This window comes from Nicotiana tabacum, chromosome 10 (assembly GCF_000715075.1).
Source record: "Nicotiana tabacum cultivar K326 chromosome 10, ASM71507v2, whole genome shotgun sequence".
NCBI classification, from domain to species: Eukaryota; Viridiplantae; Streptophyta; class Magnoliopsida; order Solanales; family Solanaceae; genus Nicotiana; species Nicotiana tabacum.
Window position 1 is genome coordinate 145,587,042 of NC_134089.1, and position 25,502 is coordinate 145,612,543.

The 25,502-nt window shown below is 38.1% G+C and overlaps 3 protein-coding genes across 4 annotated transcripts; all 3 read left to right on the plus strand.

Moving 5' to 3' along the window:
- Window positions 1-416: 416 nt before the first annotated feature.
- Window positions 417-8,441, plus strand: LOC107790007 (homeobox-leucine zipper protein HDG2-like). 2 transcript variants are annotated; one of them, XM_016611894.2, is made up of 13 exons: window positions 417-555; window positions 1,343-1,469; window positions 2,751-2,974; window positions 3,137-3,254; window positions 3,572-3,766; window positions 3,866-4,279; window positions 4,692-4,793; window positions 4,926-5,126; window positions 5,334-5,514; window positions 5,622-5,896; window positions 6,763-6,858; window positions 7,062-7,418; window positions 8,072-8,441. In XM_016611894.2, the coding sequence occupies exons 2-12, from the start codon at window positions 1,377-1,379 to the stop codon at window positions 7,413-7,415; spliced, it is 2,253 nt and encodes a 750-aa protein (XP_016467380.1). In that variant the 5' UTR covers window positions 417-555; window positions 1,343-1,376; the 3' UTR covers window positions 7,416-7,418; window positions 8,072-8,441. The 2 variants fall into 2 exon arrangements, with proteins under 2 accessions (XP_016467380.1, XP_075079486.1); XM_075223385.1 differs by having other exon boundaries at window positions 3,863-4,279; window positions 8,072-8,207.
- A 1,418-nt stretch (window positions 8,442-9,859) lies between these two features.
- LOC142165438 (uncharacterized) lies at window positions 9,860-11,595 on the plus strand. The gene is made up of 4 exons (XM_075223992.1): window positions 9,860-9,943; window positions 10,508-10,692; window positions 10,872-11,422; window positions 11,534-11,595. The coding sequence occupies exons 1-4, from the start codon at window positions 9,860-9,862 to the stop codon at window positions 11,593-11,595; spliced, it is 882 nt and encodes a 293-aa protein (XP_075080093.1).
- Window positions 11,596-11,637: 42 nt separating this feature from the next.
- LOC142165439 (uncharacterized) lies at window positions 11,638-12,726 on the plus strand. Its single transcript, XM_075223993.1, has 2 exons — window positions 11,638-11,862; window positions 12,286-12,726. The coding sequence occupies exons 1-2, from the start codon at window positions 11,638-11,640 to the stop codon at window positions 12,724-12,726; spliced, it is 666 nt and encodes a 221-aa protein (XP_075080094.1).
- The last annotated feature ends 12,776 nt before the right edge of the window (window positions 12,727-25,502 follow it).

Sequence of the window (25,502 nt, forward strand, 5' to 3'; positions counted from 1 at the left end):
TTTATTATTTCTTAAGGGGCGTGAAAAGTCAAAACGTGCCAAGTAAAAGTGAACGGAGGGAGCAATAAATCAAAACATTAAATATTTATTTCTATAAATTATGAAAAATAACCAACACCTTTAATAAGACTCAATACTTTTAGAAATTCAACTTTTTAAAATATATATTGTAAAAATAATTTAGTTATTTTTATTATTCCTTTTTTTTTTCACCACTCTTTAGTAAGAAATTCGAATTTTGAAGAGTTTGGTAGCCGTCATTCGTTTCATATAATCTTGCAACAACAACCCCCCCCCCCCCCCCCCACACTAAAAAAAAAAAAACGAAACGACAAAACTTCTCCTCACTGTTCCCTCCACTCTATTTAATGCATTTGCACCACCTTTCTGTTCACCTTGCAATTACTCCTCTCTCTCATTTTTCTCCTTCTCCTTCTTCACTCTCTACTCTCATCACCCCCATTCACTTTTCTTCTTATATCCACCCTGAAGGTAGGAGGGGGTGTGTCTCTCACTTTCTTTTGTGTCACTTTTACGGGCCAGAATCTTGAACCTGTAAGTTTCAAATTTTTGCTCGGTCTCTCGTCTCATCCGCAACAGCCCATAATAAAGTGGGAACACAAAGTTCTTTTTTTCTCATCTCTCTGTCGATTACGGATTTATATACATTCTATATATGTATATAGCTAGCTAGATACTAGATATGAGTTTTTTATATAATAAACTTCTTGTTATGTTGTTTTTCTGTTTAAGGCAGGATTTTAAAGGTTGGCTGATAGTTTCGTACATATAAATAGAAAGTGGGACATAGCTCAAGATTTTCGTGAGAGCCTGTTATTTTATTTTATTGTTCTTTTCACAGCATATACACATGTATGGCGTTTTTTTTTTAAAAGCAAAACCACCTGACGAAATTTTTATAGGATTCCTATACTTTTTAATTTGTTTCTTGAGATTCTCTTTCCGTGAACAGGCAAAAAAAAAAAAATCAGATAAATGTACGAATTCCTTTTTTTTTCCTCTTATCCCTTTAGTTTACGTGAAGTTATTTCCTTTTTGGTACGTTCCAAAAAGAATGTCCCCTTTCTAATTTGGAAATAATTTAGTTTAAACTTTTAATTATACCTTTAATGAGAAGCTTTTATAATCGCACAAATACTCTTGACCCATTTTTGTCTTTATGACCATAAATTCCAAAAATCGTTATTTTTTCTTAAACTTCATATCGAGTGAAAAGATTCTAGTAGTTTGAAAAAATCAAATAGCTAAAATAGAAATGATTAAGAATATAAATCTATAGAGTTTCTCGTTGACTTTTCTTATACTATGCACACTGCTTTAGGGTTTTTGGTGAGTGGAGAAAGTAGGACGGAATCATGAATCCGGCAAACCAGTTTTCGTCGATGATCAGAAATGATGGGAATGATGGTGGATATGTTTCTTCATCTTCTGGACTCCCGCTTGGTCAGGTAAATTCTATATACTTTTTTTTTTGTTGAAACTTTTAGTTTTCTATGTGCCTTTATGAAGTCCTCACTACTACTGTAGCAATGCATGTTTTGTTAGGCATTTGTGGAGATGGAATTTCTGGGCTATTCTTTAGTTAGACTGTCATCAATACTGAAATCGTCATTATTAATGGACACACGGAATCTAATATCTTTCCTTTTTTTTTGTAAGAGTCTTCACTGAAAAGTTAAAATTAATAATGAAGATTTAAGATGGAAAAAATTCATGTGTTCCTCAAGTAAATCTTACGCGGCATAAATCTAGATTAGTACGATCGAAACCTGTAGAACACCACACAAGGAAAGAAAAACAAAAATGAAAAAAAAAATAGCCCTCCAAAAAACAAGTCTTGTTTGGCCATAAAAAAAAATTCACTTTTTTCGGATTTTTTTTACTTTTGGAAATCACTAATGTTTGGTCATAAAAATTTCAAATTCACTTAAAGTTGAATTTCAAAAAAAATTCAAAAATTTGAAAACTCTAAAAAGTAATTTTTCAAAATTTTTTCTTCAAATAACTCACAAAAATTCAAAACATCTTCAAATTATTCATATCCTAACGTAACTCTAATTTAAAAATATCATTTTCACTTTAAAACTTTTTTTATTTTTTTTCGAAATTTTACAATTTTTATGTTCAAACGCCCACGAAAGAAGATAGAATCCAAAAGGGAAAAAGCAATACTTATTGATTAATCTCGCTAATGTGTTCACCAATAGTCATTTTTGCCTTTTCGAGTAAAATCCTTCTCGAGAACTGAAAATCGCGTCTAGGTCTTAAGCCTCATCCACCCAACCAACTCACATCCACCTGGGGTCTTAAGGGGAGAGAGTATAAATTATGGTCAAACCAAAGGCTTACTTGTTTTCACACATTTTCAACATTGGTCCTTTTCCACTGAGACATACACTAATATAAATAGACCCTTTTTTTAAATAAAAAAAAGACGACTTGTGTCCTTTTCTCAAATTTCTATCTGTGTATATTTATTTATGCAACAAAGAGACAGAAATGGTCTTTCATAATCAATCTCTTTACCAGCGTAAAACAAAAGTAAGGTTGCGTATACACTATCTTCCTTAGATCTCTGCTTGTAAAATTACACTTATTATTATTGTGCAACAAAGAAATAGAAATAAAATGTCCTAGCAACAGTGAATTAACTCTATTTTTATCTGTTCGAAAATTTGATGTTCAATATTTTTTTGAAGTCTGTGAACATTCTATCATTTGTATAGCAGTCAGGTAATATAATGGAAAGTCAGATTCATTCACTGGACATGGCGTCAAACACATCGGAAAGTGAACTAATGCCGCTGCTGATGGAGGAGGAATTCGACAGCAAATCCGGTAGTCATGACAATAATGAAGAAGGCAAATCCAGTGATGAACAAGATGTTAATCAGCCTGAGAGGATAAAGCGCTATCACCGCCACACTCAGCATCAGATCCAAGAAATGGAAAAGTAAGCACGTCATAGTGTCTCAATAAGATTTCGAATAGCGGTCTCTCTGGAACTAACAAAACAAAAAGATGAAAAACTAGAGTTTGTTTTTGCTTCTCTTTCTTGTTGTACAGCTTTAATTTATTTATGCTATTAATTTGTAATTATTTTTTTTGCGATTAGTTTCTTTAAGAACTGTCCACACCCGGATGACAAGCAAAGGAAGGAGCTCAGTCGTGAACTAGGGTTAGAGCCGCTGCAAGTGAAATTTTGGTTCCAAAATAAACGTACTCAAATGAAGGTATAATACTATAATTCGTTTTTATTATCAAAATAATGCTTGTTTATTAAGTACGAACAACATCCCCACTCCTCTAAATAGAAGATTCAGTTAGAAAAACTTTTGACATGCATTCACACTTGAACCGTCATTTTCCTATTTCTTTTCACTAACAAGCAAAAAACATGTGGACCCATGTCATATTTATCCACCCATAAGTTTGAGAAATAAACTTTACGAATTAGTCATGGATGAGTGACTTTTGTGTTTTAAACAAAAAATACATTACTTTAAATTTTCAAATAGTATTTGAGTAATAAACTTTATTTCCCTGGCAGAATCAAAATGATCGTTCCGAGCTCTCATCACTTCGAGATGAAAATGAAAAGCTTAGGACTGAACATGTGCAGCTCCGTGAAGCTCTCAACAATGCTACTTCTTGCCCTATATGTGGCGGCCCACAAATTAGTTTAGGTGAAATGTCATTTGAAGAAAATCAATTGAGGATCGAAAATGCTCGACTAAAAGAAGAGGTAAAATAAAAGAAAAAAAAATTGTCTCAATGATATTTAAATATTTTGCCACATTTTGGTTGTTAAATTTAATTTTTTCGACCTTTCTTTTTCTAGCAGGTTGATCGAATTTCAGCTTTCGCAGCAAAATATGTGGGCAAGCCAGTTTCGAGCTTAAACGTTTACTCGCCTTCAGTAACTCCTCCTAGTTCACTTGATCTTGGAAATGCATTTGGAAATAACAGAGAGGTTATAAGATCATCATTTAACGGACCAACAGAGGCCGAGAAGCCATTTATAATTGAACTAGCAGTTGCAGCAATGGAAGAGTTTATTCAAATGGCTCAAATGGGAGAACCACTTTGGTTGCCTAGCGTTGATCGTCGAACAAATTTTCTAAATGAAGAAGAGTATGTTAGATTGTTCCCTACAGGAATTGGACCTAAGATTGCAGGGTTTAAGACTGAAGCTTCAAAAGATACTGCTGTTGTTTTCTTGAATCCTATCAACTTGGTTGAAATTCTTATGGACACGGTACACACTCATTTTACTCCTATTTATAATTTCAGCTATATATAGGAATTTATAATTTCAACTATATCATGGGTTCAAGCCGTGGAAGCAGCCATGAATGCTTGCATTAGGGCAGACTGTGTACATTACATCCTTGGGGTGCAGCCTTTCCCCGAAACCTACGTGAATGCGGGATTCCTTGTGCAATTGGGATTCCTTTTTTCATATATAAGAAATTGTGAACTATAGGTTTAACATTTGATTTCAAGTACCAAATAATAGCCCTAGCCAATTTTGGAGTAATTATGATGATCAATCCAAATAATTTATTATTGTTTTAATTGAGTGGTTATATATATGTCACAATTAATTTCTAAGATATTTAAATTGAAACAGTCGGAATAATATCTTTTGTCTCTCTTGTGATCACCAGAATAAGTGGTCAAGTATGTTCTCAAGTATTGTGTCGACGGCTGTTACAATGGATGTGTTATCAACTGGAGTTGCGGGAAATTTCAACGGAGCATTGCAAGTGGTAATACATTGATGTTCTTCCTCATTAATTTTTTCTTTCTTCGTATATTGTTTGCACTAGGATACAAATATGAAATCACATGTAAAATTTCCCTTTCTCTAATTTTGTGTCACCTATTCACTGTTTTGGCAGATATTTGCAGAATTTCAAGTACCATTTCCACAGGTTCCAACTCGAGATTGCTACTTCGTAAGATATTGTAAACGAAGTGTTGATGGAATATGGGCAGTTGTCGACGTTTCCCTCGACTATCTGCGTCCTATCCCGACTGCTAGTTGCCAGCGAAGGCCCTCAGGATGTCTAATTCAAGCAATGCCAAATGGGTACTCAAAGGTAAATCCTTCTAAATAATCGTATTATAAGCCTGATATTTAGGTGGATAATGGTAAAGAAATGGGCTCGTTAATTATCTACCAAATTTTGAACCGTGTACCATCTAGCTTTCAAAGATTTCTCGGTTACTGGTATCAAGTACTACCAAGTTTGTCTATTGCGACTATAAATTAGAATTCTTGTAAGTCAATATTTTACCGTGGTCAGGTCACCTGGATGGAGCATGTAGAGGCTGATGATACAGCAATCTATAACATTTACAAGCCTCTTCTGAATTCTGGCCTTGCATTTGGGGCAAAGCGTTGGATTGCTACTTTGGATAGGCAATGTGAACGGCTAGCAAGTGCAATGGCCACAAATTTACCCGACGATGACATGACTAATATGGGTAAGTACAGTAATACATCTTTTGAATGATGTGAAAAATAAACTTAGTTCTTGAATTTAAATTCCTGAATTGACGTTCTTATCTTCTTTAATCATTTTCCTATACAGTATTAGGAGGTCCAGAGGGAAGAAGGAGTGTGTTGAAGCTAGCGGAGAGAATGGTAATTAGCTATTGTTCTGGAGTTAGTGCTACGGCAGCTCATCAATGGACAACTCTCTCAGGAAGTGGTTCAGAAAATGATGTTCGAATCATGTTTAGGAAAAGCATTAATGATCCAGGCAGACCTCCTGGCATTGTGATGTGCGCTGCTACTTCCTTCTGGCTCCCGATTTCTGCGAAAACAGTGTTTGATTTTCTCCGTGATGTGAACACTAGGAGCGAGGTACGCTTTGTATTCAATCATTTTCGTATAGTTTCTGAATATCTAAACTATGCTCAGTAAAGTAGATAAGTTAGCAAGTGAGGGTTCTGATCTAAATGTTTTTGCGGAAACTTTGTGTCATGATTCCCCTCCCTCTTTTTTATGAAACTAATCTACAAGATTTACAAGTAGAACTGTTAATATGGGCTGACCCAGTCCAGCCTAGCCAGCCGATGCGGGTTTTGGCATTTGACAAGCTACGTTGGGCCGGGCCACTATTTCAATCGGCATTAAAATGGTCAACCCGACCCATCTTTACGTGTTCATGGGCCCATACGGGCCAGTCCTTCATTTTGCAAAACTTAATAATATTTGATATTGTTCAAATAGATTACTATAAAACACAAAAATGGAGGACACTATTTCATTTGTTAAAAGTCAATACTCAAAACAAACTATTCAAAAATATTTTCTAAGTGCTCATGGCATATTCAACACCGGCAAATCATCTTCAACAAATACATTTGAATCCTTTTGTGAAATACAAATATCTTAACATCTTCATTTAATCTAAATCTATAATGATATGCAAAGTTAATTAGTTAAACATTAAGAAATAACTAAAAAATTTAAGAACAAAAAATATTTATATCCACATAAAAAATATTACCAATTTGAAATTGGACTACTATTCTTGTTATTTTTAGTTCCCTATTTTTTTTTATATTTTTAATTAAATAGTATATTATTAAGCCCACGGGTTTGACCAACCCAAGCCTTGATCAAGCCTCGTGGGCCACGGGCTAACTTGGGATGGGATGTCTTGAATATTTTTTTACTAGAAGCATTGAAGCCTAACTGTTGCACTTCTACTTTCCTAATTACAGTGGGATATACTATCCAATGGGAGTGTTATTCAGAGATTGGTTTATATTGCTAATGGCAGGGAAACAGGCAGCTCTGTCTCCATATTGAGAGTGAATGTAAGCAAATATAACCTTCGTTTTTACTTTCTTTTCCCATAATATGATTCATGAAACAGCATGTCTACTCACTCGGGTAGGGATAAGGCCTGCGTACACACTACCCTCCCCATACTGCACTTGTAAAATTTTACTGGTAGTTATTGTTGCAATATGGATTAAATAATTAACGCACATTCCAATATTTGGTTGTTGAGTTGCAGAGTAGTGCAATCTCAAGCCAAAACAATATGTTGATATTGCAAGAGAGCAGCACAGATCCAACAGGGTCATTTGTTGTTTATGCACCTGTTGATGTTCCTGCTATGAACACAGTAATAAATGGCGGAGATCCGGAATACGTCGCGCTTCTACCTTCTGGATTTGCTATACTACCAGATGGTCCTCCAGGCAGAATTGCTGGTGGATCTCTCCTCACTATTGCATTTCAGATTTTTGTTGATTCTGTTCCTACCGCTAAGCTTTCCCTTGGATCAGTTGCTACTGTCAACAAACTCATTGCTTGCACAGTTGATAAGATCAGGGCTGCTCTTCTATCCGATACCCCTCGATGCTAAACTGTAAGCATATGTTAAATTACCAACTTAGATTCACAGTCAAATATTTATAGATATTTTATATATTCTTAATACATATATAAGGTTTGGACAAAAGCTTTTGGGTTCACGTGAAATATTATGTTACACAAATAGCCATCCAGATTCAATGTTTACTTTTTCTAGCTGGTATACATACATTATACATTGATTATACATAGTTATACATTCGCCGACTATTTATAATTTAAGAAATTAGGTGGGCGGCTATATAGGTTAATTTTTCAATAATTAAAAGATAATTATAGGTAGCCATTCATAAAAAGTGATTATTAACCTATATTTAAAACAAATTACCTACTTTAACAGGTGATAATATATTGATTGTGCAAAAATTATTTGCACTATCAACGTATATAAGTTTAAGGGTAACGATCACTTTTAACCCGCGGCCAAAATTATTTACTTCCGTTAACCCGAAAGTGTATAAATTTTTTATATTTTCTCTATATAACGTACAAAAATATATATACATACAAAAATTATACATTATTTCGACTACTATTTTAAGAGCGGCTATACAATATCTCTTTGTTAAAAACTATATGGTGTCACAGTTGTATTTGTTCTTGACGCTTTATTTGTTTTTTTGCTCTTTTTTTCTTTGTTGGTTGCAGTTGTGTAGGGAAGGAACAGTAGAGAAGAAGAAGGCAAGGAATAAAATGAAGTCAAGAGCGCACCTTGTTGCTTTGATTGTGATATTGGTTGCTTTAGCCAATGGAATAATCAAAGGGTTTTCTATACAAGTTTTGTTAGGATATATGAGGTTCGTGAATTGACTTCCTCGGGCGATTTGAAAAGGAAGTTGTATAGATTTATAGGTTTGGACCTGGAGTTTAATTTACTGCTTCCTTCCCTATGCCTATTCGGGATTTTTGTTTAATTTCTGTTTTTTGGTCGTGAACTTAAAAGCATTTGCAGAATCTTTTGTCTGCTTTTGCTTATTTATTTCAATATCTATCAAAATAGTTGGCTTCTTTTGCCAAATATTCTCTTTTCTTGCTTAGTTTTTGTTTCTTTTGAATTTATTTGCGAGTTTAAATTGTAAATTCATCATGTGGTAATGGGCCTTTGGCGGGGTAAGTGGGCGACGGCCCAACATTTCTATTAGTTCATTATAAAAATTGCACGGGGCGCCCTATTTGATCACCCCCATTTAATCTATACCCATTTTTTTTAAAACTTTTAATTTGTACCTGTTTTTTAAATAACTTCAGCCCTATTTCTCCTCCTCCTTCTAACTTTTACCTTTTATGCAGTACGTATTTATTTTTGGTGCTCAGCACACATTGAAACAATTTATGTTTGCTTTAAATGTACATCTGTATTTTGTAATATAATACCTTTTAAGTTGTTGTTCTACTCATAATAAGAATTTATGCTGAATACGCTTGTATATTGATAGTTCTTTATCCTTATCAGATAGGTTTAGAAGGGAACTTGTTTAAAATAAAATTTGAATTCAAGAGTATTATTAATTCAGTAAGCGAGAAATAACTAGAGTTTAAAATTACAAAACGAAAGACAAAAAAGCAGAAGCTGAAGAAGAAAGAAAAGAAGTGGAACACACAAGCACTAGAAAGAAAAGAGAACTAAATAACTTCAACTCTAGAGCTGATGTTCGACAGTTACAAAACAAAAACTTCAGCTCTAGAGCTGAAGTTATTTAGTTCTCTTTTCTTTCTAGCTGATCAATCGCGAAACACCAAAAACAGTAGTGATTGCCTCAGACTTCAACTCTAGAGCTGAAGTTTCCCAGTTACAACACAAAAACTTCAGCTCTAGAGCTGAAGCTTACAAACAAAAACTTCAGCTCTAGAGTTACAAAACAAAAACTTCAGCTCTAGAGCTGAACTTCAGGCCCGGCTACTAGAATGCTTATGTTTTGCGTGATTGTCTTTGCTACTTCAGCCCCGTATGCTGAAGTTATGCGAAAAAGCGGTTACGCTTGCAATATTTTTTGCAAAGCGGGCACGAGTTAAAACGTGACACAAAAAGCGGGTATAGATGCGGGTTGGTAAATTATGGATGGCTAATTGCTACTCAAAAGCCGAAAGTAATTCTTAAATGGAAAAGTTTCATTCCTATACACTATATGAAACTTTATTATAACAAATGTCCCAGTTTTTAATATTACCCGACCTGGACATATTTTTCCTACAGAATCTATACAAATCATTTAAAAAAAGAATCCTTTCTGCTGTAACATTCCTTTTTTAGGAGCAAGAATTTGGGATAGTAAAGAATTCTACCGAGATTATTTGAAACACATTACTCACCATTTATTAGGCTTGAAATTATTCCATTTCTCTCACAATTTTGATACTTTATTTTTCATTGTATATTCTGGTTTCACAAGCAAAATCGAATCAATTATATACAATTGTACTTAATCACGCGCAATAATGTCAAAAATAGCTATTATGCTTCAGCTAAATGATAATTGGGATAGCTTTGTGAGATACAGGGATTTTCGTATCGACGGGATTGTAATCAGGGAAGATGAAACTTATAGCTAATTGATTTCTACAATCGCAGAGCATCAAATGATTGATACATCAGAAAAATAATTGAAATCAAGTACATTGTCAACGAAAATTGTCCGCCAATGAAAATTAGGAACGATATGGGAGTTCTAGTATACGTGGAGATGAAAAAGGAAAATAGCAGCTTAGGAATGTATCCGCTGTGTATAACAGTGCGGGATTTTGATTTGGCATGCAGTATGTCTATTTCGAACGCAATTGCAGGTTTGATCTGTTATACCAATGGTGAAATTTATTTTTATCTCGTGCGTGCTACAATGTTTCTACAATATTTCTACAAAAAGAACTACATAACATGTGTAGATCAAAATAAGTATTGAATTTCATTTGTTCTACAAATTTTCTACAATATTTCTAAATAAAAACTACATAACATATGTATATCAATTGTTATGAATATGTAAGTCCTGGATTTTATTGTTCTATAATTATTCTACAAAATATCTACAATATATTTCATAACAGTATTTAGCTTTAATTGATTGCAGGTTCATCTGAACACTGAAGTTGATTGATATACCAACATCTCCTGAGATAGTGGAATATGAAAGTATAATCATAACAGAAAATACACCAACTGTTATTGAAGTAGGCCAAGTATACAAAGACAAGAAAATAATTGCTAGTGCAATGAAGCACTATTCTGTCATGAACAAGTTCCAATTTAGGATGAAAAGGTCTAGTACTAGAAGGTATGAACAGTTCAATGGTCAAAAATCATGTCTTTGTTTATTTTGTAGTTTATTTGTATTTTTTTGTTCTTCAGCATTTGTAATATCTTTGTATACAATTTGTAGATAATTTGGAGTTTTTTTGTATATAAATTGTTAAATATAATATTTTTATTTTTAAAATTATTTTTGTTCTGTAGCTACTGCGTGGTATGTGTTGGGGAAGATTGTACATGGCACTTCAAGTCCACCATCATAAATGATTCGGCAATGTTCAAGGTTCGAAAATTCAACAGCTTGCACGCATGCTCTTTGATGGACAATACCTACATACATCGCAAACCTACTTCCATGGTAGTGGGTAGCATGGTTATACCAAAATATGGAGATCCTAAGATAGTTTACACACCAAAAGACATTCAAACTGATATGTTATGTGTACACGACTTGAGCTTAATATACATGCAAGCTTGGAGAGCAAAGGAAAAGGCTTTGGAATTTTTGAGAGGTGATCCTGCTGACTCCTATAGTCGATTGCCTAGTTATTTGTATATTCTGGAGAAGACTTATCTAGGGTCTGTAGTTAAATTAAAGAAGACTGACGATAACTGTTTCTTGTATGCTTTTGTCGCAATGAGTATGTCAATCAATGGTTGGAAATATTGTAGGCCAGTTGTAGTAGTTGATGGGACCTTTTTGAAGTCAGTATACATGGGAATAATGCTAACAGCTAGCACAATGGATGCAACAGGTATTGTAGATTTGTTTTAGATATATTGTAGAAAATTTATTATTTGTATGTATTTTTCTTTATCGACAGTTTTATGATGGAAATTGAATTCCTTTTTGCCACATATGATAGGTAGTATATTACCACTGGCATATGCTGTTGTTGATTCAGAAAATGAGGCATCATGGAAGTGATTTTTTGAGCAATTCAAACATGCATATGGTGAAAGACCAAATATGTGTGTTGTTTCTGATCGAAATGACAGTATCTTGAAGGCAACATCTATTGTTTATGCCGGCATGTCACATTATTCTTTCATGTGGCATATTTGGACAAATATAAGGTCAAAGTTCAAGAAAGGTCATCTAAAGTTAAGCGACTTGTACTTTGCCATGGCACGATCATACATGCTTGATGAATTTAATGAAAGAATGTCAAAGATTGAAAAGATCGACACACGTGTTAAAGCATATATATATGATATTAGCTATCACAGATGATCTCGAGTACATGCTACGGTGAACAAAAATTGGACTATGACATCAAACACTGCAGAGTCATTGAATGCGGTAACAAAAAATACAAGAGAGTTGCCGATAGTAGAACTATTAGAGTACATGATGACTCTTCTTGAATGATGGACTAATTAAAAGTTATTGAAAGCAAAGGGTACATTCACATACCTTGGGTTTAAATTCAACAAAGATTTGAATGACAACAGAACATCGTCGCAGAAGCTTAAAGTAAGCTATATCCAATAACATCTGATCAATTATTGCATCAAACTAAAATATGAACATATATTATAGATAAATTGTTGAATGCTTGTAGTTATTTTGTATATATCGCTGATAATTTGTTGTTTGTTTGTACTGTAATTGTAGGTGAGGGCTTCAATAGATTACATCCATACAGTTCTAGATGGTGTGAGGCGCTATATTGTTTGTCTTGAAAACAAGAGATGTAGTTGTGGACAATTCCAGCTTGATGAACTTCTTTGTCCACATACTTTGGCTGCTTTAAGGCACATGGATGAGTCTTATGAAAAATATTGTTCTTCTTATTATACGAGGGAGAGCCTCTTGCATACTTATGAAACACCAGTAGACCCGTTGCCTTATAAAAGCAAGTGGAATGTGCCACAACATATAACTGAAGAAGTTGTAAATCCACATACCCGGAAAAGACAGCTAGGAAGACCTCAAAAACAAAGATACAAAACACATGATGAAGTAAATGCAAAGAAGTACAAGGTTTCATGTGGCAACTGTGGAATAAAAGGGCATAACAAAAGATCTTTCAATAATGCTCCCAAGAAGAAATAAAATTTGATATAGTCAACAGATTTTTTGATAAAAAGTGTTGAGGTGTTCGGGAGAATTATAGTTGAGGTGTAATTGTGTTGATATATTGAGTAAAGACTGTTTCCTATAATGAAATGATTTCAACTCTTAATGTAGTTGGTTTGAATTTGTTTTGTTTAATTACTGAGCATATTGAGTTCAGACTTTCATAACTTGATTGGATTATGAATGATTTATATCAATATCACACAATTACTTAATTATCTATATCACAAATCATTAGTGAACAATGATTCTTACAAGGTATCTACAAAAAATCTATAAAATAACTACATAATCTGGCGTTTGACAGAATAACTACATAATAATTAAGTTCTAAAGGATTTTTATGCTAACATTAATGAGATCAAGTACTAATAACTTTCAACCAATCAAGATAAAAATAATATAATATTTCCTATTGTTAGCACTAGTATCCTAGATAAAATAACAAAACATAGGGTAAAATAATTGTATCACAAATCTGCTACATTCAACAAACTTGCTCATACGCAACAATTTGTCTACAGCCTTTCTACAAAATCAACTGCATTTAAACAATTTAACTACATTTTCCCTACAAAAAATGACAACTAATTCATCTTCTTTCGGACTTGTGTTATCTCGTTCACAACTGGTAAAAATAAATAATGAAAACAAAGAGTAACAACAAAAAATAAAAGTAGTGGAATAAAATACTAACAATTTTGAACCAAAAAAGGATCTCCATAGTATTTTGATTTAAAGTAGTAATTTCATGGATAAAAACAACAAAACTAAAGGTAAAACAATTGTAGCACAAATCTGCTACAAATATGTTTTAACTAACTTGTTCTAAGATAACAGATTGTCTACAACTTTACTACAAACCCACTATACCTACACATTTTAACTACAATTTTACTACAGAATAGGGAAACTAATTCTTCTTCTTCTTCCGGAGTTTTGTTCTCTCATTTGCAGCTGGTGGACCTTTTCTTCTTGCTAATCTGTCAGTCACCTCATTCTCACTAATTGCACCAATGTCTCGCTTTTTCCTAGCATAATCCCAAAGTAGAGCTCCACAGCGTCTACAATGTTGATCAATATCAGAAAGGTCTTCCTTTGAAATCGATATCTCTCCAATGCTGACATATTCAGTAAATGCAGCAACGTATACACCATAGTCACTGCAAAATAGAAATTAGGGGAAAGAGATTTAGCATTCAGCGATTGAATAAAATCTGTTAAATTATTTTTAAAATGAATTCTACGTTCCAAGGCTTAAAAACCTTTTTTAGTATTACCTCGATTTGCGTGTGTAGTTCGGGCACGTAGCCAGAAAGCCTATATGTGAAAATTTGTGAAAAATGATAAATTTTGACTATAAAATGAATTAATTTGACTTCGGTCAATGTTTTGGGTAAACGTATCCGGACCCATAATTTGACGGTCATGGAGGGTCCGTAGAAAAATATGAAACTTGGGCGTATGCCCGGAATCGAGTTCCGAGGTCACAAGTCCGAGAAATGAAGTTTTGAAGAAAATTATTTTCTAAAATTGTTTATAAGGTTTGGAAATAAATTTTGATTAAAACTTGATAGTATCGGGCCCGTATTTTGGTTCCGGCGCCCGATACAGGTCTTAAATGTGACTTAAGATAATCCTGTGAAGTTTGGTAAGAAACGGAATCCATTTGACGTGATTCGGACCTTAAATGCAAAATTTGATGTTTAAAGAAGTTTTGAGAAATTTCATTGATTTTGAGGTTTAATTCGATGTTTATGATGTTATTTTGGTAATTTGATTATACAAATAAGTCCGTAGGATATTTTTGAGGTTGTGTGTATATTTGGTTTGGAGCCCCGAGGGCTCGGGTGAGTTTTGGATAGGCCACGGGGTGCATTTCGGACTTAGAAAATTGCAGGTTTTTCAGCTGTGCATAGCAGGCCTGCAGGCTTCGCATTTACGAAGCCTGGCTCACAAATGCGAGCGGCTTGTCGCAATTGCGAAAAAAGCCTAGGCTAGCTCCCTCTCGCAAATGCGAGACGATCTTCGCAAATGCGAAGTTTCCCAATTTGGCCAGTGATCGCAAATGCGATGCCTGGTTCGCAATTCCCAGCTTGCAAATGCGAGCCTCCCTTTGCATTTCCCAACTTAGCAGAGGTCGGGGTTTGCAATTGCGAACCCCTGTTCGCAATTCCCACATCTGCAACTTTTATACTTAGACGATTTTTAACCAATTTTTCACATCTTTTCAAAACACAAAACTCCCTAGGGAGATTTTTCAAGAACAACTCTTCTTCCAAATTGATTGTAAGTTAATTTTAACTCATTTTCTTCAATCATTAACATCTTTTAATATGATTTCAATTCAAAATCAATGATTTTCATGGGGGAAATTGGATGTTTTGGGTAGAACCTAGGTTTTTTCAAAATTGGGGATTTGGACCTTGATTTGAGGTCCGATTCCCAAACAAATTATATATTTGGGTTCGTGGGGGAATGGGTAATCGGATTTTGGTTTGAACCTCTGGTTTTGACCATGTGGGCCCGGGACGATTTTTGACTTTCTGGGTAAAACTTTGGAAAAACTCACTTTCATGCATTGGGGTTGATTCATTTAGCGTTTATTGATGTAATTAAGTAACTTGTGGCTAGATTCAAGCAAATTGGTGGTGGAATCAAGGGGTAAAGCTATAATTGAAATGTGAATTATGTATGTGGCATCGAGGTAAGTGTTTGGTCTAACCTTAACTTGAGGGATTAGGAGTTGTGTCTTATTTGCTACATGTTAATTGTGGAGTACGACGTATAGGCATGGTGACGAGTATTTATACATTGGTGTCAAGTATGCCCGTAAGTCATGTATTGTAATTGTTATGACTCCGTTGTGATTTATTGTGCCTCACATGCTATTATCATCATTGTTCCCTTGCCGGGATGTTTGTCTTGATATTATTGTTTCCTTGCCGGGATATTGTTGAAATATCATTGTTCCCTTTCCGGGATGTTGTCTTAATATTAATGTTCCCTTGCCGAGAAAGTTGTTGTATTGCTCTTTCTCCCTTGCCGGGATTCTTTGTGATTATTATTGGTTTGTAACTGGGATCGGGTGGCACGCCGCCATAGAAAGATATGAAATGGGAGCGAGTGGCATGCCTGCCATGAGATAATTGAAATGGGAGTGGGTGGCATGCCTGCCATGAGATAATTGAAATGGGAGCGGGTGGCATGCCTGCCACAAGATATTTGAAATGGGAGCGGGTGGCACGCCTGCCACAAGCAGGTGGCACGTCTTCCACAAGATATGTGAAATGGGATCGGGTTGCACGCCTGCAATGAGGTAAAAGAAATGGGATCGGATGGCACACCGCCATAGAAATATATGAAATGGGAACGAGTGGCATGCCTGCCGCGAGATAATTGAAATGGGAGAGGGTGGCATGCCTGCCACGAGATAATTGAAATGGGAGCGGGTGGCATGCCTGCCACAAGATATTTGAAATGGGAGCGGGTGGCACGCCTTCCACAAGATATGTGAAATGGGATCGGGTTGCACGCCTGTAATAAGGTAAAAGAAATAGGATCGGGTTGCTCAACAAGATGTGAAATGAAAGTGAAATCTGCCTTTATTTTCTTATCCTTGTTCGTAGTTGAATTTTGGTTCCTTTATAATTCTCTTGATATTCTATTTTTACCTGTTATTCCCCGAAGCATGTTTTCACCCTCCCACCTTTATTTGTTTATTCCTGCTTTACTTTCCGCTGTTTATTATATAACTACACAGGTTTATTTGGTGGTCTGGTCCTAGCCTCGTTACTACTTCGCCGAGGTTAGGCTAGGCACTTACCAGCACATGGGGTCGGTTGTGCTGATACTACACTCTGTACTATGTGTAGATCCCGGAGCAGCTCTTGGACCGTAGTTTGGAGGCTACCTACAGTCCACGCGGAGACCCAAGGTACCCCTGCTGGCGTCCGTAGGCCCTGGCGTCTCCTCTATCTTTTATATCTTGCTTTATCTTTTTGCTTCAGAAACAATGTGTCTTTTATTTTCAGACCTTGTATTTAGCAGTCTTAGACCATCTGTGATACTGTGACACCAGGTTTTGGGTGATTAAGGCCTAAGCAGTTGTAATAGATACAGATTTCAGATATTTTATTGTTTTCTTCCACTTAAATTAAATTTCCGCAGTTTATACGTTATCGCTTTATGTTTGTTAAAAGGAAATAAATGGGTAATGAAGTAATTACTTTAAAGGATTGGCTTGCCTAGCTCACATTAGTAGGCGCCATCATGACTTCCGAGGGTGAAAAATACGGGTCGTGACAAGTTGGTATTAGAGCTCTAGGTTACATGGGTCTCACAGTTCACAGACAAGCTTAGTAGAGTCTGAGAGATTGGTACGGAGACGTCTGTATTTATCCCCCAGAGGCTACAAAGTTAGGAAAAACTTCACATTTATTCTTTCCTATCGTGGGGTTTGGTTTCTCAATGCTAATTGAATTTCTACTCTGTTCATTCGCAGATGGCGAGAACACGCACTTCCTCATCCGCTGACCAGCAACATGAGCCCCCAACAGCAGCTCCCGCGAAGGGCGGAGGGCGAGGCCATGCTAGAGGCCGAGGTAGGGGCAGAGCTCAGCCCCAAGCAGCAGCACCAGCAGTGGAGCCTCAGGTTGATTTTGATGATGAGGTTCCGGCCCCAGCAGTTTCGGTGGGTCCAACTCAGGTCCTAGAGGGCTTTATTGTTACCCCAGCACTTCAGGATGCTCTGGTCCGTCTAGTGGGTCTTTTGGAGAGTGTCACCCGGGCAGGCTTGCTTCATGAGGCACCAGCCGTCTCTCAGGCTGGAGGAGGAGCCCAAACTCTTACTACTCGCACTCTGGAGCAGGTAGCTCCCCAATTCCAGACTCCAGCGGTTCAGCCAGTCGGAGCAGTTCAGTCAAGTGTGGTAGCTCAGACCGGTGATGGAGCAGCTATGTCTGTCGATGCTTTGTGGAGGTTGGATAGGTTCACCAAGCTCTTTACTACCACTTTCAGCGGTGCATCTACTGAGGATCTCTAGGATTATCTAGATAGCTGTCATGAGGTACTCAGGAACATGGGAATAGTTGAGACCAATGGGGTCAATTTTGCTACTTTTGGCTTGTTTAGATCCGCCAAGACTTGGTGGAGAGATTATTGCTTGGCTAGACCAGCCAGATCTCCAGCATTGACTTGGGAGCAGTTTACACAGCTATTTCTAGAGAAGTTTCTCCCCATCACTCAGAGAGAGGCCTATCGGAGACAGTGTGAGCGTCTCCAGCAGGATTCTATGACTGTTACTTAGTATGAAACCAAATTTATCAAGTTGGCTCGTCATGCTCTTATCATACTTCCCACCGAGAGACAGAGGGTGAGGAGGTTCATGGATGGACTTATTCAGCCAATTCATCTTCAGATGGCTAGGGAGACAAGGAGTGAGATTTCCTTCCAAGAGGCGACCAAAGTGGCCTGGAGAGTTGAGATGGTTCTATCGTAGGGAGGTGGTCAGGGGTCTGACAAGAGGCCTCGTCATTCAGGCCGATTCAGTGGTACCTCGTCTGGAGGTAGGGATTCGTATGGTAGAGGCCATCCTCCTAGGCCTTTCCAGTCAGCACTTCAAGTTTCTCACGGTGCTTCAGGTGGCTGTGGTCCTCAGATGCAGTATTCTGATCAGCAGTCCTACAGTGTACCACCAGCTCCTATCAGTGCATCACCACTTCAGAGTTTCCAGGGTAATCAGCCCTAGCAACTGAGGGCTTGTTTTACTTGTGGCAACACGAGGCACATTGCTAGATATTGCCCTCGAGCATCAAGCAGCTCTCAGCATCAGGGTTCTTGTGCCATGGTTCAGGCACCGAGTGTCCCACAGCCCGCCCAGCCAACTAGAGGTGGGGGTAAAGGTGCTAAATGTGGAGGTAGAGGTGGAGCTCAGGCCGCTAGAGGTGGAGGCCAGCCAGCAGCAGGTCGTCCTAGAGATGTAGTTCAGGGTGGTGGGGCCCAGCCCCGATTTTATGCTCTTCCAGCTAGGCCCGAGGCTGAGGCTTAAGATGTAGTTATTACAGGTATGGTTCTGGTTTGTGATAGAGATGCTTCAGTGTTATTTGATCCAGGGTCTACATACTCGTATGTGTCATCTTATTTTGTACTGTATCTGGTTATGCCTAGTGATTCTTTGAGTGATCCTATTTATGTGTCTACACTAGTAGGTGACTCTATTATGGTAGATCGAGTCCATCGTTCATGTATAGTTGTTATTGGAGGTCTTGAGACTCGTGTAGATTTGCTTCTTCTAGACATAGTCGATTTTGATGTCATATTAGGGATGGACTAGTTATCACCTTACCACGCTCTCTTGGACTGTTATGCCAAAACTGTGACCTTAGCCTTGCCGAGTTTACCTCGTTTAGAGTGGAGGGGGACTCTTGGTCATTCTACCTGTAGTGTTATCTCTTATGTGAAGGCTCGGCGTATGGTCGAGAAGCGGCGTTTGGCCTATTTGGCATATGTTCGTGATTCTAGTGCCGAGGTTCCTTCTATTGATTCTGTGCCTGTTGTTCGTGAGTTTCCTGAGGTTTTTCCTTCAGACCTGTTCGGTATGCCACCCGACAAGGATATTGACTTTTGCATTGATTTGGCTTTGGGCACTCAACCCATTTCTATCCTGCCATATCGTATGGCCCCGCCTGAGTTGAAAGAGTTGAAGGAGTAGCTGCAAGACTTCCTTGAGAAGGGTTTCATTAGACCCAGTATTTCGCCTTAGGGTGTGCCGGTGTTGTTTGTTAAGAAGAAGGACGGATCGATGAGAATGTGTATAGATTACCGGCAGTTGAACTAGGTTACAATCAAGAATAAGTATCCATTGCCGAGGATTGATGATTTGTTTGATTAGCTTCAGGGTGACAAGGTATTTTCTAAGATTGACTTGAGATCTGGCTACCATCAGTTGAGGATTAGGGCATCCGATGTCCCTAAAATAGCTTTCTGCACTCGGTACGAGTATTATGAGTTCTTGGTGATGTCATTCGGGTTGACAAATGCCCTAGTAGCTTTTATGGATTTGATGAACCGAGTGTTCAGGCCTTACTTGGATTCATTTGTGATAGTCTTCATTGATGATATTTTGATATATTCCCGCAGTCGGGAGGAGCAGGACCAACATCTTAGAGTGGTTCTCAAGACCTTGAGGGATAGTCAGTTATATGCTAAGTTCTCGAAGTGTGAGTTTTGGTTGGGTTTAGTTGCATTCCTGGGTCATGTTGTATCAGTAGAGGGTATTCAAGTTGATCCGAAGAAGATTGAGGCAGTCAAGAACTAGCCTAGACCAGCATCAGCTATAGATATTTGGAGTTTCTTGGGGTTGGCAGGCTACTATTGTCGGTTCGTGGAGGGGTTTTCATCTATTGCAGCCCCGATGACCAGGTTGACTTAGAAGGGTACCCAGTTCAGATGGTCAGATGAGTGTGAGGCGAGCTTTCAGAAGCTCAAGACAGCTCTAACTATAGCACCGGTGTTGGTATTGCCTACAGGTTCAGGGCCATATATAGTTTATTGTGATGCATCTCGTATTACACTTGGTGCAGTGTTGATGTAGGATGGCAAGGTCATTGCCTATGCTTCGCAGAAGCTAAAGATTTATGAGAAGAACTATCCGGTTCATGATTTAGAGTTGGCAGTGATTGTTCACTCGTTGAAAATTTGGAGGCATTATCTGTATGGTGTGGCATGTGAGGTGTTCACATATCACAAGAGTTTGCAGTATTTGTTCAAGCAAAAGGAGTTGAATTTGAGGCAGAGAAGGTGGTTGGAGTTGTTGAAGGACTATGATATCACCATCTTATATCAACCGGGAAAGGCCAATGTGGTGGCCGATGCTTTGAGTAGGAAGTCAGCCAGTATGGGTAGTCTTGCTTATATTCTGGTCGGTGAGAGACCGCTTGCTTTAGATGTTCAGGCTTTGGCCAATCAGTTCATGAGGTTGGATGTTTCTAAGCCCAGTCGTTAGCTTGCACAATCGATCGTTCTTCTTTATTGGAGCGTATCCGTGATCGGCAGAATGATGATCCCCATTTGTGTGTCCTTAGAGACACGAAGGTGCCAAGCAGTTTACCTTAGGTGATGATGGAGTTTTGAGATTGCAGGGTCGAGTTTGTGTGCCTAATGTGGATGGTCTTCGAGATTTGATTTTAGATGAGGCCATAGCTCCCGGTACTCTATTCATTCGGGCGCCGCGAATATGTATCATGATTTACGGCAGCATTATTGGTGGCGAAGAATGAAGAAGGATATCGTTGCATATGTGGCTCGGTGTTTGAATTGTCAGCAGGTTAAGTATGAGAATCAAAGGCCTGATGGTCTGTTCCAGAAGATTGAGATTCCTCAGTGGAAGTGGGAGCGTATCACTATGGACTTTGTTGTTGGACTCCCACGGACTCAAAGGAAGTTCGATGCAGTGTGGGTTATTGTTGATAGGCTGACCAAGTTAGCAAATTTCATTCCTGTGGCAATCTCCTATTCTTTCGATAGGTTAGTTGAGATCTATATTCGGGAGATTGTTCGTTTTCATGGTGTACCCAAATCTATTATTTCAGACCGAGGTACGTAGTTTACCTCGCATTTCTGGAGAGCAGTTCAGCGAGAGTTTGGCACACGGGTTGAGTTGAGCACAGCGTTTCATCCTCAGACGGACGGGCAGTTCGAGCGGACTATTCAGACTTTGGAGGATATGCTCCGAGCTTGTGCCATTGACTTTGGAGGCTCGTGGTATTAGTTTTTGCCTTTAGCAGAGTTTGCCTACAACAACAACTACAAGTCAAGTATTCAAATGGCTCCGTATGAGGCTTTGTATGGTAGGAGATGTCGGTCGCCAGTTGGATGGTTTGAGCCGGGAGAGGCTCGGTTGTTGGGTACGGATCTGGTTTAGGATGCCTTGGACAAGGTCAGGATCATTCAGGATAGGCTTCGTACAGCACAGTCCAGGCAAAAGAGTTATGCCGATCGCAAGGTTCGTGACTTGGCATTCATGGTCGGTGAAAGGGTATTGCTTCGAGTGTCGCATATGAAGGGCGTGATGAGATTTGGGAAGAAGGGCAAGCTTAGACCTAGGTTCAATAGCCCATTTGAGATTCTTGATCGAGTGGGAGAGGTGGCTTATAGACTTGCATTGCATCCGAGTTTATCAGCTGTGCATCCAGTGTTTCATGTGTCCATGCTTCGGAAATATCATGGCGATCCATCCCATGTGTTAGATTTTAGCACTGTCCAGTTGGACAAAGACTTGTCTTATGAGGAGGAGCCGGTAGCTATTCTAGACCGGCAGGTTCGTCGGTTGAGATCGAAGAGCTTTTCTTCCATTCATGTTCAGTGGAGAGGTCATCCTGATGAGGCATCGACCTGAGAGTCCGAGTCTGATATGCGGAGCCATTATCCCCATCTTTTCCCCGACTCAGGTACTTCCTTCTTATGTCCGTTCGAGGACGAACGGTTGTTTTAGAGGTGGAGCATGTGATGACCCAAAAGGTCATCACTTGTTTTTAAAATGAATTCTACATTCCGAGGCCTTAAAAACCTCTTTTAGCATCACCTCAATTTGCGTGCGCAGTCTGAGCACGTAGCCGGAAAGCCTATATGTGAAAATCTGTGAAAATGATAAATTTTGACTATAAAATGAATTAATTTGACTTTGGTCAACATTTTGGGTAAATAAACCCGGACCTGTGATTTGACGGTCCCGGAGGGTCTGTAGAAAAATATGGGACTTGGGCGTATGCCCGGAATCGAATTCCGAGGTCTCAAGCCCGAGAAATGAATTTTTGAAGATAATTGTTTTCTGATATTGTTTATAAGGTTTGGAAATGAATTTTGACCGTATTTTGGTTTCGGCGCCTGGTACAGGTCTTATATGTGACTTATGATAATCCTGTGAAGTTTGGTAAGAAACGGAATCCATTTGATATGATTCAGACCTTAAATGCAAAATTTGATGTCTAAAGAAGTTTTGAGAAATTTCATTGATTTTGAGGTTTAATTTGATGTTCATGATGTTATTTTGGTGATTTGATTATACAAATAAGTCTGTAGGATGTTTTTGAGGTTGTGTGTATATTTGATTTGGAGCCTTGAGGGCTCGGGTGAGTATTGGATAAGCCACGGGGTGCATTTCAAACTTAGAAAATTGCAGATTTTTCAGCTGTGCATAGCAGGCCTGCAGGCTTTGCATTGCGAAGCATTGCTTGCAAATGCGATATCGCAAATGCGAGCGGCTTGTCGCAATTGCGAAAGAAACCCACGCCATCTCCCTCTCGCAAATGCGAGACGATCTTCACAAATGCGAAGTTTCCCAATTTGGCAAGTGATCGCAAATGCGATGCCTGGTTCGCAATTCCCAGCTCGCAAATGCAGGCCTCCCTTCGTATTTCCCAACCCAACAGAGGTCGGGGTTCGCAATTGCGAACCCCTGTTCGCAATTCCCACATCTGCATCTTTTATACTTAGACGATTTTTAACCCATTTTTCACATCTTTTCAAAATACAAAGTCCCTAGGGCAATTTTTCAAGAACAACTCTTCTTCCAAATTGATTGTAAGTTAATTTTAACTTATTTACTTCAATCATTACAATATTTTAATATGATTTCAACTCAAAATCAATGATTTTCATGGAGGAAATTGGGTGTTTTGGATAGAACTTAGGTTTTTTCAAAAATTGGGGATTTGGACCTCGATTTGAAGTCCGATTCCAAAACAAATTATATATTTGGGTTCGTGGGGGAATGAGTAATTGGGTTTTAGTTCGAACCTTGGGTTTTGAACATGTGGGCTCGGGGGACGATTTTTGACTTTTTGGGTAAAATTTTGAAAAAACTCATTTTCATGCATTGGGGTTGATTAATTTAGCCTTTATTGATGTAATGAAGTAACTTGTGGCTAGATTCGAGAGAATTGGTGGTGGAATCAAGGGCTAAAGCTATAATTGAAACGTGAATTGTGTTCATGGCATCGAGGTGTGTTTGGTCTAACCTTAGCTTGAAGGATTAGGAGTTGTGTCTTATTTGCTACATGTTAATTGTGGAGTACGACGTAAAGGCATGGTGACGAGTATCTATACGTAGGTGTCAAGAATGCTCATGAGTCTTGTATTGTAATTCTGATGACTCTGTTGTGGTTTATTGTGCCTCACATGTTATTATCATTATCGTTCCCTTGCTGGGATATTTGTCTTGATATTATTGTTCCCTTGCCGGGATATTGTTGAAATATCATTGTTCCCTTGCCGGGATGTTGTCTTAATTATAATGTTCCCTTGCCGGGAAAGTTGTTGTATTGCTCTTGCTCCCTTGCCGAGATTCTTTGTGATTATTGTTGGTTTGTAACTGGGATCGGGTGGCACGCTGCCACAGAAATATATGAAATGGGAGCAAGTGGCACGCCTACCACGAGATAATTGAAATGGGAGTGGGTGGCACGCCTGCCACGAGATAATTGAAATGGGAGTGGGTGGCACGCCTGCCACGAGATATTTTAAATGGGAGCAGGTGGCACGCCTGCCACAAGATACATGAAAAGGGAGAGGGTGGCACGCCTGCCACGAGATATTTGAAATGGGAGCGGGTGGCACGCCTGCCACGAGATATTTGAAATAGGAGCGGGTGGCACGCCTGCCACGAGATATTTAAAATGGGAGTGGGTGGCACACCTGCTACAAGATACATGAAATAGGAGCGGGTGGCACGCCTGTCACAAGATATGTGAAATGGGATCGGGTTGCATGCCTGCAACAAGGTAAATGAAATGGGATCGGGTTGTACGCCTGCAAGAAGATGTGAAATGAAAGTGAAATCTGCCTTTGTTTTCCTTATCCTTGTTAGTAGTTGGATTTTGGTTCCTTTATAATTCTCTTGATATTCTGTTTTTACCTGTTATTCCCCGAAGCATGTTTTCCCCCTCCCACCTTTATTTGTTTATTCCTTCTTTACTTTCCATTGTATATTATATACTGCACAGGTTTATTTGGTGGTTTGGTCCTAGCCTCGTCACTACTTCGCCTAGGTTAGGCTAGCACTTACCAGCACATGGGGTCGGTTATGCTGATACTACACTCTGCACTATGTGCAGATCCTGGAGCAGCTCTTGGGCCGTAGTTTGGAGGCTACATGTAGTCCACGCGGAGACCCGAGGTAGACCTGCAGGCGTCCACAGGCCCTGGCGACTCCTCTATCTTTTATATCATGTTTCATCTTTTTGCTTCAGAAACAGTGTGTCTTTTATTTTCAGACCTTGTATTCAGCAGTCTTAGACCGTCTGTGATACTGTGACACCAGGTTTTGGGTGATTAAGGCCTAAGCAGTTGTAATAGATACATATTTGAGATATTTTATTGTTTTCTTCCGCTTAAATTACATTTTCGCTGTTTATACGTTGTGCGCACGTGATTTTTTCAGTATATGAATTACTCCCATAAATTCAAAACAAAATAATTTTCCCATTATTTACAAATTCGTAGATTTTTTGTAGCATTTTGTATTAATTGTTTGCATTTTGTCTGTGCGTGTTCGGTTTATTTAATTCATGAAAATACAAAAATACATTGCATTTGCATTTAGGATTTAATTTCGTATTTTAAATTAATTAATGATTTAGTTGTGTTAAAAAAATAGAAAAATCACAAAAATAACTCATTTTTTGCATTGAGCTTCGAATTTTATAGTTTTCTTTTAATTTGGTAATTAATCAGTTGTGGTAAGTATTATTTTG

Bases quoted from the DNA above. Each gene is read 5' to 3' on its own strand.
- LOC142165438 (XM_075223992.1), top strand. From the start codon at position 9,860: ATGTCAAAAATAGCTATTATGCTTCAGCTAAATGATAATTGGGATAGC. The intron at 10,693-10,871 runs GTATGAACAGTT...TTTGTTCTGTAG, and splicing joins AAAAGGTCTAGTACTAGAAG to CTACTGCGTGGTATGTGTTG. The intron at 11,423-11,533 runs GTATTGTAGATT...CACATATGATAG, and splicing joins TAGCACAATGGATGCAACAG to GTAGTATATTACCACTGGCA.
- LOC142165439 (XM_075223993.1), top strand. From the start codon at position 11,638: ATGTGTGTTGTTTCTGATCGAAATGACAGTATCTTGAAGGCAACATCT. The intron at 11,863-12,285 runs GTTAAAGCATAT...CTGTAATTGTAG, and splicing joins TTGAAAAGATCGACACACGT to GTGAGGGCTTCAATAGATTA.
- LOC107790007 (XM_075223385.1), top strand. From the start codon at position 1,377: ATGAATCCGGCAAACCAGTTTTCGTCGATGATCAGAAATGATGGGAAT. The intron at 4,794-4,925 runs GTAATACATTGA...CTGTTTTGGCAG, and splicing joins TCAACGGAGCATTGCAAGTG to ATATTTGCAGAATTTCAAGT. The intron at 6,859-7,061 runs GTAAGCAAATAT...GTTGAGTTGCAG, and splicing joins TCTCCATATTGAGAGTGAAT to AGTAGTGCAATCTCAAGCCA.